Raw genomic sequence first — 22,726 nt, 5'->3', positions numbered from 1 at the left:
ACTTCATATGAATATACTCTCAGCATTCTGACGTTCAGGTCCTGTATGAAAATGTCTCTTTTACAATATCTTGGACTGACAAAAGTGAATGAATCAATTCTGCTCACATCACCAATTGGCAGCTGAATGCAAACGTCTGGTTGGCATAAAACCTTTTGACATTGCTGACGCTGCTCGCTTTTTCCATCTGATTCTCTCTCGCTCTCTTTGGCAGAGTGGAAGAGCTCAGCACTGTTTATCCGGTCGTGATGTGCAGTGCTAAAAACTCAGATCCCAGGCAAACATCCCGGGTAACTTGCATTTAAAGCCAATGTTTACATTTACATTTATTCATTTAGCACATGCTTTCATCTGTCAAAATTGACCCAATTCACATTCTTAATACACATTTTCTTGTGTATTCTACATTCTGGTATGGAATGCCCGCTTCCCATGATCTAATCAGCTCTCAATGGATCAACTGCAGATAGTAATGAGAATAGCTGACCCTAAATCCTCAACAATTCCAGTTCCGGACAGAACTCTGTTCTCTTAAAGTAACAAAAAAGAACCTCTCCCCTCCAGCAACCTGTTCTTCACAGCAATTAGCAAATGACAATTGCTGCAACCAATTCCAGATGGACAAAATCAAGTTCTGCCCTAAATTTTCTCTCGTTCGAGAAGCCGTTTGCAACTTCCCTTTCATGCCAACTTTAACGGTTCAAATGCAGATTTATTTTTGATTCTTTTTGACTGATTCATTAAAAGAATCATTTGTTTGTGAATCAGACTACCCTGGTTATGCTTGTTGGTTTTTGCTTGCAATCGGTAAGAGTATAAAATGACATAAGAGTTAAAACTAGATCAAATTAGTTTGAAATACCATTCAATGCTGATCTGCATTTATCTGAAATCTCTTAATTGTATTCTGGAATAACATGTTTGCACGGTTGGGATTATAAACAGGTGTCGCAATGTGTTCCTTGATTCCCATATGGAACAGGATTTTGAGTTCCTGGAGTTTGAACTCTGGCAGCTCAAGAACGCTGTTCCCAGGGGGCCGTGGTCAGGTGGCAGGCAGGGTTTTTTGTTTTTGGTCTCCCTCCTTTTTTACTATTTGTTCTGCTGCCTGTAGAAGGGCTCTTTTGTGATCCCTCAGTTGTACAGGGTCTGATTACAGAGAGCACCTCAGCACCAGCACAAATTACCATAGAAATACGCCACCCTTCCACATCTATTGTGTCCCACCCCAGTTGGGGGCTCCTGAGGCATGAGGAATGCCGAGATCCCATTGCCACACTCGCTCTGAAACTGCCTCGAGTGTTACCTCGCTCCCGTGATGACCTCACACGGATCAGGCTCACGCCAGCCCCTCACCGCTTGAACGTCCTGTCAGGCTACGGCAGAGGGGTGTGCGTATGTGTGTGTGTGTGTGTGTGTGAACACGCGCTCAGAAAGAAGCAACTGGATCGCTTCAGACTCTGTGGACAGGGCCATAGTGAACATGTGGAAATAATCGTGCTGTGTGGAGTTTACCGGATTGAGGAAGTGGCTTCTGGTAGTGAAAAAGGACAAAGAGGATCTGTAAATATTTTTAAAGCTGGTGTGAAGATGAAGGATGGATTTGGCTATTAAGCGTAAGAGACCTTGTTTTTCACAAACTGCTATTTCTGATTTGATCACGCTGTCCAAAGCCACACAACATGATAGTTTTAAAGCTGAAGTGAGAGAAATGATATGTTTGTGTGTGCATGTATGAGTTTACTTACAAAACTGTCATTAGAAGTTTGCTAAAACCTGATTTTTAAGGGTTAGTTTGAGTTTGTAATATTTATTATTAATATACATTAAGTAAAAGCTATTTTCAGTCACAACTTGTTAAAAATGTTTTTACTGACCTGTAAAAACTTGTAGTGTTCAGGCTGCTAGTGAACAGTTTTATTGTGCAAGAGGCTGCACAGACTGGGTTTTTGTTTAGGACATTTCACAATTAAATTGTGTAAATATCAGTGTGTGTGTGTGTATGAAAGAGAGTGAAAGTTGCAGTTCCATGGGGCTGATTTTGGGGGGAGGTGGTTGCCAGGGTGATTAGCAGAACGGGGGGGGGGGGGGGGGGGGGGGGGGGCCACAATCTCTCTCATAACCTGCATTCACAACGTAGTTCTATGTGGCCCAATTACGATTTTTGACGCAAACAAATTACATGACAGAAAAAAATTATGCTTATTCTGGGCAACTTGCAAAAGTGGAAATAAATCTGATTAAAAACTGATCATACATTCTGGTTAAGGTTTTTTCTAAATCTGTAACTTTGTGTTTAACTTTAACTTTTAACTTTAACTTTTAGCCCAAACAAACAGACATTCAAACTTTTTTTGTTTTGTGAATCGTTTTGGCTATTGAGTACACTGAAAAAATGATCAAATCTAAATGAACTGGTTTTTATCACTGAACCAACCTATATACATTCATTTATGCCAACAAAACAATGTTTATGGGTGAAATAAGGTAGCAATAGCTTGGTAACAATTGCAGGTTACCACTTTTTACAGTGTATACTGTTTTTGTTTGTTTTTTATCTTTCTTATTTTAAAAGAAATTTAGATTTAAACATTTGGCCAGTTTTGCTATGTTCAGTATACAAAATGGATGAACCATAGTCATGATCTGTTTGTATACTGAATTGTGATTGCTCTTCTTTCATACATTTATTTGCATATTGTATTGGAATTGTCTTGTTAAAAGCTATAGAAATAATGTATTAGTTGCATTATACGTGTTATACCGAAACTTAAAAATATTATTTGTTTAATATGTTAAAATATTTCGAAAAAATGAATATATGATCATAGTTCAATATATTAATATACATGTAGATCATGTGAACAAAAATCAGGAAATCTTAATTGGGTTCTTGATCTTGCAGTGTGACTGTAGTCCTCCTCTCTCTTCTACGCTTTAGCTGTAGCTTTTTCTGTGACTCACTTCACTGCTGCTCTGCTGTAGTGTCCATTAACTGCATTTCCCGAGGATGTATGGCCTGTTTGAATCTATCTTGTCATAGATGCATATTAAAAACAGATTTATGGTAACCATGAGCTGGTTGGAACATATGGTATTGATGTTCTCTAAGTGCTTTGCTACATTTCTGTACTTATAATAATAAAATCTAAACAAAGATTGCATGAATCTTCAGCCATGAAAGAGTTTGGGAAGTGTGCCAGTGATTGTTGTGGGATTGAGGGGGGCGTTTTGATTTGATCCAGCCATTCATTCTTAACGCCAACATGAAATCAAAACTTTCCCTATTCGCTTTGATCCTGCTCTTATTGCCTATGAATCATCAGTTCACATTATTTCCAAAGAAAAATTGGAAAATGCGTTTTGAATGCCATTCATGTTGACTTTAAAGGGTCAGTGTTGCTGTAAAGGGTCTTTTTTTTCTCTGAAGGGTGTAGTAATTCTTTCTTTTGCTGATAGGTGAGGATGCGATGACAGGAGAAACGGGCAAGTACCTGGGACCGCAAGACCTGCGCGAGCTCGGAGACGACTCTCTCCCGCAGGAGGGATACGTGGGATTCAGTGTTGGAGGCCGCACAGCCAGGTAACGGACTCTCGAGTCACTTGTCATCTAAACAGCTTTTTTTTTACGTTATTATGAAAATTACACTTCATCTGTTACTGGTTTCAGCAAAACATACACAATGGAAAGTTGTAGGTCTTACTGCACTCCAAAAATATTTAGACTTAAATTTAAGATGTTTAAATTGCAAATTTCCATCCACTTGGATTACGCAGTTTTAATATAAACAAACTAATAAACTTAGTGTAATGCATATTTGTCAGACATATATATATATATACAAATTATTTATTTGAGTGTGAAATGTTGTAGGTTCAAATCCCACAAGTTTAGGTCATACTAGTATATCTGTAGGAAGCATGCTGGAATCAGTACTATTTTCTATTAATATAGTTTAGAATTAGTAAACATAACAGGTTCACAACATGCAGACTGTTGGACCCGGTTAACAGACCACATAAGATAAGAGAAAACATTAGGCCATTTAAAGGGACACCCAAATTCTCATGTTTTTCCAAACCCTTTTGACTTTCCTCTTCTCTGTAAAACACAAAATTCTGTGTTTTGAAGAGCATTCACCTTAACTCAGCATAACTATCATCTAATTGAGCTGGAATTCATGAATTCTGAATGGAGAGCATTCATGGCTGCAGTACCCAGCTGTTATTTCCTGATTCCTGTCTTATCTGAAGGCTGGAGACTCTTTATTTGCATTTTGTGTTGGCCGCCTGCTGTCATCTTTTGATTCAGTAGCATGTGCTGTTGAGTGAGAAGGCCATAGCTAATGTTTAACCTACATGTAACTCGCTTCAGGGGATTTTCCCTCCAACAAACACAAGTTTGACAGCGTTCAATAATCGAAAGGGTTGAGTGAGATTTCAAACTACACGCAAGCTTCATAACAGGAAATGACCATCGTGCCTTTTAAGGGACTCCTTTTAAGGGATCGTACCATATTGATTTTCGACTAAATAATCTGTGATCATTTTTAATGTATCAGTGTTGTCCAGTATAGGATATTTATTGCCAAATATTTCATATTTAATTATTTTCACCCATTTTACAGAAGTGTAAAGAATACCTGAAAACCATACTTGAGTAAAAGTACAGATACCTTACAACGAAAATGACTCCATTACAAGTTACAAGTCACCTATTCCAATTGTAAAATTCTTAAAGTATCTGATTTTAACAGTGCTCAAGTATTTTACTCATACTGAATATAGGCTCAAAGATGCACTAGTCTTCAACACATAAGAGACTTGCCAGTGAAGAGTTTGTGAGGAGAGGAATCACATTTACATCTTCTAAAATCAGAATGAAACTGAACACCTCAATATTGCAAAAATCAAGGCCAACACAACAGCCTCTTAAATCTTAGTTAAGCTCAAGTGCTCAAAAAGGGCATAAGTAAAGCAATATCCTTTAAAAAGGTCTCTTCAATAATACACTCACATTCGCATAAAATAGCCTTGTTGACAAGTTTAGGCGAGTAAGGGCAAAACGAACAAGATATAGTACCTTCAATGCCCCGTAGATGGCGATATCACTTCTTTTGTAGCAGAAATAAACTGCTGCAGAAAAAGTTTGGTGACATGCAAACTGTAATGAGTAATTGCCCATTACCCATCACAAATGTATTTGAGTAAAGAGTACATATACTTATTTAAAAACATAGTTAAGTACAAAGTAAAAGTTGCTCATATTTTAATACTCCATAAACCTACAAAGTAGTTTAGTACAATAACTAATTACATTTACTCTAATACTTCATAGCACTGCCATTTTAATTTGTAACATTTTTAAGTACTTATCTTTCTATTTTACTTTTTTATTTAAGTTAAAATTTTCACTTGTAGCATACAAAATACTTTTTAGTTTTTAGAGTTTTTTAGTCATTTTCTTTTTTTTAATAAAGTAGGATTCATTTTGGCATCTATTGATTTTTTTGGTTATCGGCCATAACAAGAAATTAATTATCATCCTATCACTATAGACCTTATGCGCCAGAGAAACAAGGGCGCCGCCATCTTTGGAAAATTGTCTTTTAACTTCCGGTTTGCGGTCGCTCTGTATATTTATATGGCATTTCTGTCCAGGAGTAATTAGCTTTTTAAGTGGATTTACTTAATGTAAAGTTAACGAAAGTTATCATGAGGACTGTAATGTTTAAAGCAGATGACTTAACAAATGTAAATCGACCGGGAAGATTTTAAAACGAGCCGTTCATTAATAAACACGCAAAACGCTGTGAAAATACAGACCGGAAGTCAAAAGACAATGAGCGCAGCGCTGAAAAGGGGCGGAGCTACATAAGGTCTATAGCAACACCATAAACATTATGATCATAAAGGTTGAACGATCAGGCTCTCTAAAACTGAGGGTCTCCATCCTTGATCATGTCGTCTCTCCAGTTGCCATGCAGAGAATTGCTTGAGATATATCTCATAATAACTTCTGTAGTGTTTAGGCCGTATTTGTTCTTTTCTTCATATATACCTAAAATTACATCCTAATGGATTAAAAGGTAAAATAGGAGTATAATCCTCAGTTAATTCGCGTGTGTGAGAGTACAGCACAATGCAACACCAGACAGAGCCTGTCTCATTCAACCACTGCATTTCTGATTTGTTGCCTTCAATTTCCTCTGTTCTTCCTCTTCCATTCTAAACTCTCACCATAGTCCTAAAGTCAGGTAAGAGGGCATGATGCTTCCGACCCTTTCCACCCCTTATCCCGAGTCATTTTGAAACCATTGTTGTGTACTGTGCTTTGTACATTGTTTTTCATTTGATGAAGAATACACATTCTTGTTGTCCGTGGACTATGGTTTCAATTGGTTTTCATGGTTTTCAATTTTAGGTTTATGTTGACAGTTTGGTGTGTGAACCTCAAGGTGTTTTTTTTTGTTTTTTTTTGTTCTCTCAGGTTTGACTGTCGTAAACATTTCAGTTTTTGTCCCTTTGAGTCCAGTTACTGTACCGAGTTTCTCAATGTAGCTTCCAGGGATGCATGAAGAGCCTCATCAGTTGAATCAAATTTCATCCATTTAAATCAGCAAACTCACAGACCGCAGTACATGTTCACAAGACCGTTGCCATACAGTGCCAGTTTTTGCTGCGAACTGAGAACCGCCAAGTCATATTGATTTCTGATTGGGCACAGCCTTAGGAAAGAGCATGTGTGTGTTAGCTCAGTTTGCATTAATGCACCTGGCCTTACTGTAAATAGAAATGAAGGCTAAAGTCACGAAAAATAGATTTTTTTTCCAGTAAAGTTTTATATAATTGTCATTTTGCTAGCTCTGCCCCTTGATTACTGTTACTCTTAAACAATTTGAATTGTAGGTTTTCATGAACAGAGTGATTTTCAGTAAAATGTGCCCAAATAGCAGTGAAAATTTCTCAGATATTATTATATATGCTGAAATGCATTGCAACATTGCAAAGCATCTTAATCTGCCATATTTTGAAGAAATTGAAAATTTTACAGTATTTTTTCCAATAAATATTTATTTATGACTATCAGTCAAGTTTGGATTCATTTTGGTGGTATTGCATATTTAAATATTTCCCTATATTTTTACATTTAGATAACTGTTGCCATCATCTAACGCTTAAAGGGGTCATATAATGCCATTTTTGTACAAGCTAATATGATTCTTTAGGGTCTAAATTAAAAGTTTGTAATATACTTTAATTAAAAATTCTCATTAGTATTGTAAGAAAACACTAATTTTACCTGGTCAAAAGCAGCTCTGTTTTCAGCACGCCGTTTAAGTGCATGTGTCTTTAAATGATAATGAGCTTTGCTCACCCCGCCCCTCTGTTCTGTACGTACAGCATTTGTAACACAATAACACAATAACCATAACGTGTTGTTCATTATAAACGTGGGATTAGCAAAACCAGCTTTATAACGTTACTGACCCTCGTTTGTAAAGCAGTCTGGTGTGTGAAATGATTCGCGCAAACATGAAAGTATTGACGTTGATCGTGGGGAATATTCCCTTCGAAAACAAAACTCAGCCACTGCATCTTCAGCGGTTCGGATTTAGGAACATCAAAATTACTGCTGTGTTCGTTATTACACCCAAGAACAGAACACCACAATCGCTTAGACGCCATTCTGCTCATAGACAGAGCTCCAGCGTATGCGTATCAACAATGACTGCGTCGGTCTACGCGGACTATGATACGCGGAGTTCGCTCACGAGTGAGGGCGGGTCTGTGTTGAAACGCTGCTGTCAATCAACAATCGTGGGAGGGGCGTCGATTTTGTGACATCACAAAACCGAACGGCTTGATTTGAGACGGGGAAAACATATAAGAAGATTAAAAAAAAAACACTGAATGGATTTTTATCATTTTATGATGGTTGTGTACAGGCACTGCCAACACACATTTCAGTACAATCAACTTGTAAAAGTGCATGTACCATTATATGACCCCTTTAAAGTCAAAGTTGATCTTTAAAAAAAAAAACTAATATTCTCATCATTTTAAGTTAAATTGAATTGATTAATAACACTTTTAAATAAATGTTTTAGCCAATCTCAAAACGAATATCCATTTATATATAAATATTTAAAAGAAATATTTATAAGTGTTATTTTTTCTACATAAAATAGGAAATAATTTTAATACCGGCCATTTAGATTATCAGCCATAACATTTTCGACTTGGCTGGAATTTTACACATTGTGTATCAACACCACTGTGACATGAATAAATGTATATATGTAAATGTTAAGTTAGAAATATTTAATTTACTTTGAAGCAAATGTTCTTACTGATGTTCTGCATGTTTATTTGGGAATAAGGGCTGTTTAATTGACGGCATCAACTTTTCAAGATGTATTTAAATATTTGTATAGGATAAAAGTACCATGTTTAATCTTTCCCAACTATTATAAGTTCTTGGGCAATAACATTTTCCAATAACATGTTTTTGGTTCATTTCTGTCCAACTATCCAAACACGCAGATCCTCCTTAGATTTACATCAGAAAAGAGCAAACGTTTGTCTGATAATGTGTAACCACAGTATGTGGCAACAGCTGTGGAAGGATTGGTCAGTAACATTTTAAATTGGGGTTTAGTGAAGGATCAATTTGCTTAACGTTTAAAAGCTGTCATTAAGTCATTCCAAATCAAGTCATAACAAATATTCACCAGCGTATCATTTTAGATGCTTCACATCTGTGAATTCATCTCAAGACAACTCTTCTCCTGTTTTCTCTCAATGTCTAAACCATCACACCACCACAAATGGTGTTTGAAAAACTCTTGTGGGTTTGATCCTTGTTTTGCCTATTGTGCATCAGTTTCCCTGGAAGTTGCATGCAATAATGAATGTTTTTGTTTTGTGTTTGTGTGTGTGTGTGTGTTTTGTGTGTATTTCACTGTCACTCCCCCGCACTGTATGGTATTAATGTAAATGCCAACAGCCTGCGCTCCTTCAGTTCGGATAGGTCCAACACGCTCAACCGGAGCTCCTTCGCCCGTGACAGCATGATGATCGAAGAGATCCTGGCGCCAAACAAGGACACGGTACGCCCTCTTTCTCCTTGAGTTCTCAGATTCTGTGTTGCCCTTTTGCTGTCAGTTGAGTTGTTTTTGAGTCTTTATATAATGTTGAAGTTCATAATTTGTGAATTTGAACAATTAAAAGCATAACGTTCTCTCCTCCATATAAGCTCAGCAAACTCTAAACTAGGTACTAATTTTTGCACTAAGAAGAGTGGTAATGCCATGGTATTTCTGAAGTAGGCCTACCATGAAATGTAAATAAGCTTAATTGCTCAGTACCATTGTATATAGCAAAACATCATGATATTACCATCTATTACCACCGTTGTACTGCCACAGTATTCTTTTTAACAATACTGTTAATGCCATATAAAGTTTATAGTCAGAGAAAGGATCTTCAAGTCATTTTGTCTGTCACTGTTGATCAGTGCATTTGGAGTGATTCAGAATCTGTCTCTTCTCTTCAAATGCTTCAGGGGGTCTGTAGAGACATACCCAACCTTGTTGACTTTCATTATAAGGTATAAAATGCATTGAGGAATTGCAACAATTGCATTGTTTCTCATTCCACGAAGCAATGCAAACATGAGCTTTGCTCCGCAAGATGCATTTGTTGTTGTTCTTTTATGTTCTGCTCTTCAGGCCAGATTCGTGCTGGTTTCCCTTCCATTTCTGTGTCGTTTTTTTTAATTTTTTTTATAGCTTAGCTTTTTTACATTGTTTTGGCTGTTTTGGTCTTGCATCAGGGATTTTCTTCCATAATCTTCCACCTCTTATAAATAATTCTCCCGCATGTTGTTTTGTTGATTGTTACTGTCATCATAAACCACAAGATGAAGTGATAATTGTGCAGTTGAGTTGTTAATTACAGAGAGCAGAGCTTCAGTCTCATATGAGAACATTGTGAAAGCCATGGTTGACCACAGAACCGCAGTGAATGGAAATATGAGTAGTTTGTTTAGTTCTGAACAAGCTTGTTTTGTGTTTCAGCACCTGGCTTTAGCAAAAGATTACAACGCAGAATCAATGAGACGCTATAGCTGGACTCCGGACACTATGGACAACGTGAACCTGGTCTCCAGCCCTGTCCATTCAGGGTAAGTATTAAACTTAAGTGGGAATGAAACCTCATTTATGAGAATAAAGAATAAATATGCTGTTACTTTCATGTTTGGTGGATGAGAAACTGAAACAATACATATACATATATTCTAAGAAGAATAAGTACCTTATATATACTTCGGCTGTCCGCGGTCCGCCAAGGTCCGTGCACTGTCTGCGTCTGGTTTCACCAGAAAGCTCTGTGGACTTACGCGTACAGCCCTGGCCACTTTTTTATGCCCTTCCCTCGCTAACTTTTCTCCATCTCGTTCACTCGGACGTACGTCATTGCTTACATTGCACACATTGCGACCTTTGCAGTGGGTTTAAATGGAACACCCTAATGCTGTGTTCCAGACAGCTCAGAATTTGGATTTTCCCACCTCGCTCTTAGAAATAACGTTTGGAACGCCACTCAAAGTCGGACATTCGACCTGTGAACTCGGGTTACATCGATCAACCCCAACCTTAGTGAGACGCGTCATTTCACGTCACTTCCAAGATGTTGGCAAGCCCTGCTTCCAGTGAGCATAAATGTAAAAACAAACTTTAACATTAGACATCAAGTCTATGTAATAATACCTTTGTTTTTTTTATTTTTTTAGTACGATTTAATTTATACAAAAACACGTAAAATGTTCAAACGAATCTCATTATGAAGGACCACCCCTAACCACGCCCCTAAACCCACCCATCACTGGGGTTTAAACAATGAGATTGTACGAATTAGCCACCAATTCAGCTAAACGTAAAATAGTTAGAATCACCGTGAGATTGCGTTAAATTATCTCATTATTGTTTATTTGTTAATGACCTTAATATTCCCAGATTACCTTCCTGATCTTCTATGTATTTTATATTAATAAAGACCTCAATAAAGGAATGTTTTTGTGTTTGTGCTAATATTGAAGCTCTTATGATTATAATTTTTTTTTTTGCCCTGTTCCATATTTCCACTTGTTTCTTTGCAGCGTTTCTCCCTCACTCTTTCAGTACGACAACAGGTGACGGTTGATCATGTGATCACAGCTTTTCCTCCCTGTGTTTGTCATTGCTGTTCTTAACTCAACTTCTTGGTTCTAAAAATAGGTTTCATTTGCATTTGGAAAAATATAATTTCTTACTATTTCTTTGAGATTTGGATGAACAATGACCAGGACTTGTTTTTGACAGGTTTTGTAGTATACATCCAGCCTACAAGCTAATGTAGATTGTATAACTATTGGCGCCAATGGTCTCTATGATCTACTATCTCTAACACAGCCCAGACTGAAATCAGTATTTCACTATTTGATAACATAAGCCAAATGGTCCTTAAAACTTTAGACTTAAGAATTTGTCTTGTAATCTATACTATGACGTTACATTTTTTTATTTAGTGTTATTTTTTGTGACTTAAGTATAGAAATAATGAATGTTAAAGTCCCCCTGTAGTCAATAGTTGTATCCCTTAAAACTCATCTTTGATCACCAAAATGACATATCTAAACGTTTTTTTTTCCTTGAAAAAAAAATCTTCATGCTTTAAAATACCTTGAATGTAGCTCTACACCCTTGCCTAATTGAGTATACGTGGTTCTATGAATATGCAAATTAGCCCCGCCTCCACTAACTCAGACCAGCTCAGAGATCCACTCGTTGACGATCACATGTTGGTTACATGGTAGTTTGTGACGTCAGAAACACCAGCGATTTCAAACCTCGTTTTGAGACTGTCTTTGGTTCACTGCAGTTTTAAAGAGAAAACACTCAGCAATGGTGTTGACTTATGAATGTACACATGGTTTGTCTTAGAGCGTATTAAAAACACCATATAGACATATAAACAACATTAAGCTTGATTTTCACCACAGGGGGACTTTAATACAACACAACTGGCTGAAGAAAGATCTTAATAATATATGGTTTAGATTGTGACACCTTAACAGTTTTGTTGAATTCTGATATTTTACAGTAAACTAACTGTAACTGTCTTTGTCAGTACAATGTTTAAATATCCTACCAACATTCTCTACCTCACTAACTTCTCACCAGGTGCATGGAATGATCCCAGATCACATCCTCGTCTCTGATTTTCTCTCTGAAATTTGTTTGCGAGTGTGTTTTTTATCACAGCATGGGACAACTCAACTCTGCTGAGCCTCTCTTTATCTTTTCTTATCGGGTCGTTTTCCTCCTGCAGGTTTTTGGTGAGCTTCATGGTGGACGCCCGCGGAGGTTCCATGCGAGGAAGTCGCCACAATGGCATGCGCATCATCATCCCGCCCCGCAAGTGCACGGCGCCAACGCGGATCACGTGCCGTCTGGTCAAAAGACACAAGTTGGCGTGCCTGCCACCCATGGTGGAGGGAGAAGGGCTGGCGAGCAGGCTGGTGGAGGTGGGCCCAGCGGGGGCTCAGTTTCTGGGGTAGGTTTCACCTTCCTGCTCATTTTACTCCAGCTTTTCCTTATCATTTCCATGGAAACCATCTTCTGTGTTTGGTAGTGTGTGTCGGTGAAGTGTTTCAGCAGTGACACAGAGTGGCTTCGCCCACCATTCTTGTCATGCCAAAGCCCTGGTACTTGACACTGACTCTGGGATGTACCTTGACTTTACCCTTTCCTTTTCTCTATTGCCTACAATGACATCCTGCAGGTCGTCAAATTTCCCTAGTAAATATCTTGAGGACTGCTGAAAGAGCTCCACCATTTTAGTAATAAGTGTTTTAAAATGACACATATTGGCTCTGTTCCAGAACCTGGTGAGCTGCCTACATTGACAGCATTTTAGAGCAAGACACCACAGGTTAATAAAGTGAAATTTGTAAATAATAGATATCATACTTCCCACTGTTGATTTATCACAGTACATAACAGTTTTCTGGAATGTTATTTTTAAATTTGCAAATTAATATCTAATTAAATTTTCAGAACAGAAATCTGAACATTGGATAAAAGGAACATTAAAAATTCTTGTTTGGTTTTGTTGACATATTAGAGTTAACTGTTTTTAATATCCGTTTTTATCACTCCATAAATCAGAAAATACTTTCAACTGTCAGGAAAAATAAATCATCATTAAATCATCAAATACACCAATAATGTTTTTTTTTTTTGTTTGTTTTTTTTTTAAGGCAAGTTTATAAAAGCTACTTAAATGTCTTAATTTAACTAATGACTAATCCTGGCTAAATCTAAGCCCTGTCCGTGAAACCAGGCTCATATGTTTAGGAATAAAATGTTACATACCGTAAATCAGGTGAATGATATATGAACAAAGACAGAGTAAAACCCTTCAGAATATAGACTACTTCAGTGAAGATTTCTATGGAAGCTTGTTTCCGCCACAGAATAAAAAATAAAAAAAGGTAATTGCGACTTCTGGCAATTACCTGTCTTTTTTCTCTTGCAATTGCAAGTTTATATCTCGCAATTATTGACGCACAATCTCAGAATTGCGAGATATAAACTTGCAGTTGCAAGAAAAAAAGTCAGAATTGTGAGTTATAAAGTCAGAAACAAGCTTCCATAGATTTCTCACTCTATAAAATAAATTTGAGAAAACAGCCTACATAGTATGTTAGTGCGATATTGGATATTTCCTTTCCACTGGCCTAAAAGAAGACATGTTACATTTACATTTAAATACGAGAAGTGCAGGTAATACAGAGTTTCAGACATTGTTTAGAATAGTACAAGCTCCAACAGGAAGAGATTAGGTGCATGAAGAGCCAATGGCTGTTCTGTATGCAAGCATTAATGGATTAACTGGTCGCCAGTGCAGAGAGATGAGCAGAGTTGATGTTGTGGAAGCAAAATAGCCCAAAATCCAAAAATTGACCAGTGCATAAAAAACAAAGATTTTGCCTGTAGTGTCTTACCTTAAGGTGTCATAGGCATGTTCCAGTTGCAGAACTTTAAAAAAATAATTGTGGGCAACGTGATTATGCTGCTTTCTTAAATACATTAACATCTCATTAAATACTACTTTTTGGCCAAAATGTCTGTTCTTCTTCATGAACAATGTGGACACATAAGATGAGATGGCAGACAAAGCTAGAGAAAATTCAATCAGTATTGAAAGAATCGATAAAAACAGTCTAATCTAATTCAAATGTAGCCTACTATTTTACCCAGTATTTGTGTGTTTATGTATTTTTGTTTACTGGGGTACCACGCCGTTAGCTTTGCAGCAGGCTAACGGCAAACTCTGCTGAAAACATTATTAGTCAAGTCTCCTGTGTGCTATTTGTATGAGTTGTTGCCTATGAGTGTTCCAAATAACTCATTTATTTCATTTTGGACGCATATTAGATGTAGAAAGCTCACTAGGTTTTGGAACAAGCTGCTGTACTTGGAACAGAGTGAGTAATAGCTCACTAAGACATTACTACACTAGGGCTAGCATCCCATCCTGCAGGAATGACAAGTTGTTCCTCCTTTTTGTTCCTCTAAATGCTGCATGGATATAATTCAGTAAACTCCATCTTCCTCGAAACCTCCCCCCTCTTAGTGAGGGTGAGGGCCACATTAGCCGAATCCTGCAGCTCGGGCCACGAGGAACAAAATTTTCTGGGTAGGACTTTGTGCTTAGTGAAGTCACAGCACTTCATGTTGATTTTAACTACTACTTTTATTATCCTCCTTTACGTTCATCTACACCCTTTCCTTTTAGCTTTCAGTGAATGTACACATCGCTGAAAGTGACTCATACTGGCTGTTTGGCTGGTTATGCAGTGCTTGGTGAGCATGAGTGTCTGCAGTCATGGCTGCTGCCTTAGCCCTGTGTTTTTACGCTAAGAGAGAGTTTCATTTGACCTTTTAGTTTTTAGAGAAGGTATCAGTGTTTTTTAAGGGTAAGGTCATTTGGATAACACCGTTTAGTGTCTATTTCGCCCAGTTTAACTCACAGTTCTAGTGGGTCTGAGTCTGGGGCCTTCAGGCATGAAATTTCCCATGGTACCTTCTCTGTCTACACATTTAATGTTTTCTTCCATGATTCCATATTTGTCTGATGTTACTGTTTTCATACATTGTGTAACATTAGCTATTTAATTTCCCATTTACTGGTCAGAACAGGTTGCTTTTAATTTGTAATAAGCAAGTTTCATTGACATATTCTTTATTAATAAGTGCCCCAAGTTGCTAGAAATGCCCATCTTGAAACAAGCAAAACTCTCACTTAAATAGGGAATATAGAAAGAGCTGATATATCTGTCAATGGAATATGCAAACATAACTAGCATAATACATAACCACATAATACTAATTAATCTTAAACCTAAACGGAAATGTTTAAAAAGTAACTGAATATTAAACAATTAATAAATCTGCTTGTTTTGATCATTTGCATCTTGAAAACGCAAAACAACCTACAGACTAGCCTTAAAATTAGAAGTGATAAGATTCTCTTAAATGAAGAAATGAACAGCATTTACACTTTTGCACCTTTATGGTTTTTTGTACTTATAATCTAGGACCAATTAACTTACATTTACTTATTTGACCTGAGTGCATTCAGGGTATACATTATGTCAGTTTATGTGTTTCCTGGGAATTTAAACCCTTGACCTCAGCATTATTAGCACAATGTTCTAACATTTGAGCTACAGCATTCATTGCAATGACTCTGGGAAATAAGAACATATTACTAGATATAATGTTTGAAATAAGACCACAGAAGATATTGGTTTCAGAATTTCTAAAGCTGCACTAAGATTGCTTAATATTTGATCATTTTTATAAGCATTTCTGATCTCTGATTTCTAACCAATTTACCCAATTGACAATTGTTTTGCTTTTTGTTCTCTGTTTAGGTGTTTTGCTTGCTTCAAAAGGGCAAATATTTTGCATTGTAATAAAATTGAACCCATTTCTTCACCATAATAATCACAGCATATTCAGGTTGAAGATTTCTAAAAATATTTTACAATAAACTGTCTGAAAGTGAATTGAAAATCAAAACAAAGAAACCGGTTAAGAATAGGATTTTAGTGCAGTGCATCTTTACTTTGTATCTTGGTGTTTGGAAGATTTAATTTAAAAGCATGAAGCAGTGACGCTTGGTAAAAAAAAAAAAAAAAAAAAAAAAACCATTGTGCTAAACTAAAACATCATTAAAATCATCTCTGCATCTGTCCTCTTGGGGTCATAATGGAAACCAGTGGCCTTTACCTGTATTAATATCAGATGCATTTGCCAAGTGCCCCTCTTTTGCACTAATGTTCCATGAATGTACATCTTTGCCATTTACTAAAGTCATCATCAGCATTTGTGTCTCACGCGCTCTCGCTTTTATTAGTCTGTGAAGTTCCACTGATAAAGGCCTGCGATGTCTTTTCACAGCCCAGTGATTGTGGAGATCCCTCATTTTGGGTCCATGAGAGGGAAAGAGCGAGAGCTCATTATGCTCCGAAGCGAAAACGGTGAGACCTGGAAGGAGCATCATTATGACTGCAAAACTGAAGACCTCAATGAGCTCCTCAATGGCATGGATGAAGGTAAAATGATGATGATTAAAAACCGCACTGTTATTGACCTTGCCAGTCCACATGATGAGATTCAGAAAAGCCTTTAGTGAGCATTAATGTGGACATGGTGTTTCAGTGGACATGGTCAATGGCTGATATAATGCCAGTAGTTCTCAAAATACTACAATTTAGTGATGGCATATAATGTACACATATAAGCTGAAATGAAATGACCATTTATGTTACACAATAATCACAACCACATAGCAACACATTTAACACCACCACGACAAAGGCAAATACCACTCACAATCTGTTTGCTCCCGTAAAATACTTGTATGTAATGTATACGCTTCCTGAAATTAAACTCACATAATACTGGTGTACTCCATAGAGCTGGACAGCTCAACTGATCTGGAGAAGAAGCGCATCTGCCGGATCATCACGAAGGACTTCCCACAATACTTTGCGGTGGTATCACGGATCAAACAGGAGAGTAATCAGATGGGTCCCGAGGGAGGCGTCCTGTCCAGCATGACAGTACCTCTGGTCCAGGCCTCCTTTCCTGAGGGTGCGCTCACCAAGAAGATCAGAGTTGGACTGCAGGTAGATCACGGTCCAAATGAGTCCATATTTCCATTTGAACATGAAAATATTAAAATACTTTCTCCCATCTCAGCTTATATTTAGAGACTATAGACTCTTTAAAATAAAGGTTCTTTACTGGCATCTATAGGGGCTTTTGCACGGGAGGAACCTATTCATAGTTCCTATAACTAATAGCGGAAGAACCCACTCATTGGCATGTTCACACCGCAGGAACTGGGAACGAATTAAGTTCTAGGAATGCCTTTTGAGGGAACTAAATTAGCTCCTACTTCAGAGTAGGGTCTAACCCAGCACAATAAGTACAACCAGTGACATAAGTGTATGTTGATTGGCCGAAAGAATGCCATATAAAACAGCACCCATTTTTAAAAAGCTGTGTAAACCCACACAGTTTACTCCACAATTGAAAACAGCGATAGATGGACCGATGCCGAAGTCCAGCTTAACCTTTACGCCACAAGAAAATTGAAGGGACCAAGCGAAACATGAAAATTGTCTCTTAGCCTTCCTTTTTGCTCTTCGCATAACTTGTATGTCTACATTCCATATCCGTTATCACGAAAAACACAGCTCTGATCACAGAATCCTTCATTCTCCAGTTGTTGATATTGTTGAATGCCGCGCTTAAATTAACTGTCGGCCAGCTTACGCCACTTTTCCTTCACAGTTCCTTCTGGCGGTGCGAAGGCAACCGTGGGGAACATTTAGTTCTCAGGGAACCGCCCTGGTAACTAGTTCCTATTACTACGTTCCTATAACTACCCGTTAAGCCTCTAAAGGTTCAATCAAGAACTTTTAACATCCATTGGACCTTTTCATTCCACAAAAGACGCCATTCTACAAAATAGTTGAAAAAGATTCCTAAGGTTTTTAAAATGTCCTTCACACTAAAAAAAATTGTTCTGTTTACTGAAACTGTTGACTGAAAAGTTATTTGCTGAACCAAAAATGGTTCTTCTATGACATTGCTGCAAAAACCCTGTTTCACCTAAATGTTATTGCTTTCTCTTAACAGGCCCAACCTGTTCCAGATGAAGCTGTGAAGAAGTTCATAGGTAATCGTGCCACCTTCAGCCCGATAGTGACAGTGGAGCCTCGCAGGAGGAAGTTCCATAAGCCCATTACCATGATCATACCGGTGCCTCCAGTCTCTGGAGAGGGTGTGGTGAATGGCTACAAAGGAGACACCACACCAAGCCTCCGCCTGCTCTGCAGTATAACTGGTAGGATTGATTTATAGCCATCAATAACAATGTCTAATGAAATATCTAATTGTTTAAAATATTTATCAAGCTCCCATTTCACTTTTAATTAGTTGTGTTTGCAATTTTCATAAATAGGCTCCATTGCTATTGTTTTCATTTGTCTTGCGTCGTCTCTTAGCAATGAGACGTGTTTCTGCGTGTGTTTGTTGTGTTTGGAGCAACTTGAATGTCTGGTAGTGTGCGATCCTCAGTCGTTTAGTGGATGATACCTAGGGCCAGATGTACTAACAGCTTGCGTCAGCGCAAACCCTCTTTTGGCATTAAAAACTAATGTCAGGATTTACCAAAGATACGCAGTGAAAAATTAGCGCTGAAAAGGCGTGGTTATTTTTGCGGCTGGCATTATTGCATATGCATTTATAGTAGTTTCCCTTTCAGACTTTCAGACAGGAGAGTATTTAGATGAATCATGCAAGGTGATTTACTAAGGTTTGCACTAGTCAATTTACTGGTATTTGTGCCATTATTTACGCCCCAAAAAAGCATGTCTTAAACCAGACGCTAATTAGCGCTGCTCTTGGTAGATTATGGAAATGATCCGACGGCATCTGTGTTCTTTAATTTGCGCGTTGTCAGTAGATCACATTTGCAGAACTTTCCACTCCATCGGTGCTTTTGTGGAATTGCGATCTCATGCTAATTTGCCCTGTTTAGTAAATCTGGGCCCTAATCTGTTTTAATCTGTAACCATTTACAAAGTCAGCAAATGTATGATGATGAAATATGTTCAGATTTGAAAAGTCATGTAGTGTATTCCAGCCTTAACTCATAACTCCTCTATTATAGTATTCATCTAGTTTTAGACTGGCAAGAAATCCTTCAGAATCCATTTAATAAAGCATCTTGTGACAGGTGGCACATCGCCGGCTCAGTGGGAGGACATCACTGGCACTACACCTCTCACCTTTATGAATGACTGTGTGTCCTTCACCACAAATGTGTCTGCCAGGTACAAGAACATTATGAGCTTCTTTCTCATTAAATCCTCTTCGCCTTTTTGATCTATTTTCAAGAACTCTGATCTAATTCAAAAGAATATGAAGGTGCATTATCAAAATCTCACATTTTCAGCTTTGTGACTGTTAAATTTGTGTCCAGGTTTTGGCTTGCAGACTGCCATCAGATCCCAGAGACTGTAGGTTTGGCCACCCAGCTCTACAGGGAGCTCATCTGTGTGCCCTACATGGCCAAGTTTGTAGTGTTTGCTAAAATGAATGACCCTGTGGAGTCCAACCTGCGGTGCTTCTGTATGACAGACGATAAAGTGGACAAAACTCTGGAACAACAGGAGAACTTTGAGGAGGTGGCCAGAAGCAAAGACATTGAGGTAAATGATCTGTTTTGTTTTTCTTTTGTGTTGCTATTATGACAATATTTTGATGTACTGTATAAACCTTCCATGCTAATCATTGATAAATACGATATCTATTTATCATTATGATTTTTGCAGGGTTTAGTCTTTTTAAGAGTTTTGTCTCTAACAGTTTAATAAAATGTTGTGGTTGCACTGACATGGCTGTTTATTTTTAAGGTACTTGAGGGGAAACCCATCTACGTGGACTGCTATGGCAATTTGGCCCCTCTGACCAAAGCTGGACAGCAGCTGGTTTTTAACTTCTTTGCTTTCAAAGAAAATAGACTCCCGTTCTGTGTAAAGGTAATTCACATTTTCACTCATGACAGTTAAAGGTATAGTGGAGGATTTTCGCGAATTTTAGAAAAGAACCGCCCTCTCCACTTTTTGAAAAAATGCACATGCGCAACACTCTACCTGCTCCCGAGAGGGAACGCCTATTAAACGTGTGCACGAGAGAGCGTGACTTGTGCCAGCATCGCTAATCATAGCTTACATTAACTTTTACTAGCAGTGATTTTAAATGGATTTCTCCAAATAGCATGCCAAACTTTACCTGTCGAGTGGAAACTTCGCGACTGAGGCATCAGTGGGAAGCCCAACCTGTGCTTTTAGCGCACGCCAGCGTGTGAAATATTCTCCCAAAAACACTCTGGTCTTGTTTCTTTCTTCAGAGGCCTTTCTCTTCTTCTTGTCATACAATTCGTAGACACTTTTTCTCTTGCGACCCTCAGACATTTTGAAAAAACCCGGTGAGAACGGCGAGCTTCAATGAATGGCTGAAAGCGTAGCTCACCACACATATACACCTGAAAGTGCGCATGCGCAGAAAGCGAAAACTACCTAGGGACGAGCACGTACGACGGCCTTACGTAAACATATCACCAGAATGATTGACAATTAGGAGGACCAATAGTCTTGATGATCCACCCGGAAAAAGAAAATCCTCCACTATGCCTTTAAGCACATTAGTAATGCATCCTATCCTGTATGTTTAATATTTTTATTATATATTTATTATATAGATTAAATATTTTTTGCTTACATTTTTTGGGTTAAAATTTTTATTTTCTGTAAGACCCTGAGATATCATAAGGTAATGGGAAACTGTAGCATGTTGCTGTTTGTGACTTTTCACTTTAACGTGTTTGGTATTTTCCAGCTGAAACTTTCTACTATTTTTTAATCAGATAGGCTACTCTATCATTCTCTACATGCTATTATCCAGTAAATTCTGGGCAGGTCAGACCTAAAGACTAATTTGTTAGCAGTAACATTTGTTTGTCCTCTGCAGGTCAGAGACAGCAGCCAAGAGCCATGCGGCCGCTTGTCCTTCCTCAGAGAGACCAAAACTTCCAAGGGTCTCACTCAGGCAGCTATCTGTAATTTAAACATCACACTTCCTGGACTCAAGAAGGTAAGGCTGAACTATAATCATCTGCGTCATATCATGCCATCTTCATACTCAGGAAAGATAGAGCAGTGCTCCTAGTTATTGAGGGTTAAAACCTGGCTCAAACTGCCTGAGTGTGTCTTTTATCTGTTTCAAGCTTCTTTCAAGTTGTTGTTGTTGTGACTGACCCAAATCACACTTTTGATTTGGATCTTGCTTTGGCTGAAGGTGCACAGGCTTGTGCTTATTTCAACAGCTTCTGTGGTTGTGGCTCTGTGCTTTTTTGTATTTTTTTTTATTTCTGCCCCTTTATGCTTTGCGGTAACTTTTACTTGGTGTGCTCTCAATCGCCTTTTTTCACATCCTGATGTTTCTTTCCCCCTGCTCTTCATTACGTTATACCCTCTGTTTCTGCAATGCATCTTGGGAACCAAAAGGATGTGGATTCAGATCCTGAGGAAGAGGTAATAGTGCTGTCCCCTCATTTCCATGTGGTCTGCTAGTTGCTTTAGCTCTGGGTTATTTGCTTGTTCTAGACAGCTTTAACATGGTTACACATACAGTTCACATACTGCATGTTGCTGCAACATTCTGCAAGCTGATTTTTACCCATCCATGCACCAAGTATAGTATTGTTGCATAGACTGTCAAGACTTAATTGGATCACATATCAAATTTGATTTAAGGAGAAAAAAATATTTTTATATTGTACAACAAAGTGCTGGTTATCGTCGCCCATTATCTCATTGACCTAGTCAGTCATAGTTATTCTTTTTGTTTCATGGCCTTAAGAATTTATCAAAGGAAATCAATGTAGCTTTGATTTCCCTTGAAGCTCATAAAAACAATTTAGGCCAACTCAATTTAAATATAAATATAAAGAAATATAGAGTAAACGTATAAAAAGGGACCAAATCAGTGCATATTCCTTCATTATAGTCATAAGGTTTTTTTTCCAGAAGGAAAGAACAATAAAAGAGTTAGCTGAACTTTAAACAGGGTTGAAAATGGGAGAACTGATAGGATTCTTGTTGTTGTTGTTACAGACTGAAAAGCCAGAACGACGTCATACCTTTGCATCTATAGCCTTACGTAAGCGCTACAGCTATCTGACCGAGCCTGGAACGAGTGAGTGTGATGTTTTCACTAATATATGAACTTACTTTGAGAACCAAATTCTTGGGAGTGATTAAAGCTAACATGTGACTTACTGTGACCATCTATTATATATTAACTGGCAAAAGCATAAATGTTTTATCTGCACATTCTTACCATACATGAACAGTCCACATGCTTGTTTCTTTGTTTTTTTAAGTTTAGTTTGCATGTAAAATTTGGTATTTCAGTTGGTGTGCCGTGCTTGCCCTGTGCTTGTGAGATATTGTTTACTCTATTTGTTCATTTTTACCCCCACTAGCAAGAATTATATTTTGAAACATTCATAACATTTTACTTTGAGTGTC

The 22,726-nt window shown here is 37.8% G+C and overlaps 1 protein-coding gene across 7 annotated transcripts in view; it reads left to right on the top strand.

Annotated features, from left to right (window-relative positions):
• The window catches only part of ank3b (ankyrin 3b), a 170,765-nt gene that overhangs the window by 129,227 nt on the left and 18,812 nt on the right, over nucleotides 1–22,726 (top strand). For all 7 annotated transcript variants that reach the window (XM_084433634.1, XM_084433632.1, XM_084433633.1 and 4 more), the window contains 12 exons: nucleotides 3,460–3,583; nucleotides 9,011–9,113; nucleotides 10,083–10,189; nucleotides 12,376–12,600; nucleotides 16,518–16,672; nucleotides 17,037–17,248; nucleotides 18,267–18,474; nucleotides 19,369–19,465; nucleotides 19,615–19,843; nucleotides 20,048–20,173; nucleotides 21,165–21,287; nucleotides 22,310–22,391. In XM_084433634.1, coding sequence (XP_084289760.1) covers nucleotides 3,460–3,583; nucleotides 9,011–9,113; nucleotides 10,083–10,189; nucleotides 12,376–12,600; nucleotides 16,518–16,672; nucleotides 17,037–17,248; nucleotides 18,267–18,474; nucleotides 19,369–19,465; nucleotides 19,615–19,843; nucleotides 20,048–20,173; nucleotides 21,165–21,287; nucleotides 22,310–22,391 — 1,791 coding nt within the window. The remainder of the gene's footprint in view (nucleotides 1–3,459; nucleotides 3,584–9,010; nucleotides 9,114–10,082; nucleotides 10,190–12,375; nucleotides 12,601–16,517; nucleotides 16,673–17,036; nucleotides 17,249–18,266; nucleotides 18,475–19,368; nucleotides 19,466–19,614; nucleotides 19,844–20,047; nucleotides 20,174–21,164; nucleotides 21,288–22,309; nucleotides 22,392–22,726) is intronic.

The sequence above is a fragment of the Rutilus rutilus genome (assembly GCF_951802725.1).
Source record: "Rutilus rutilus genome assembly, chromosome: 16".
Lineage (NCBI taxonomy): Eukaryota > Metazoa > Chordata > Actinopteri > Cypriniformes > Leuciscidae > Rutilus > Rutilus rutilus.
Note: the sequence above shows the minus strand (reverse complement) of the source record. Positions and strands in the feature narration are given on the sequence as shown.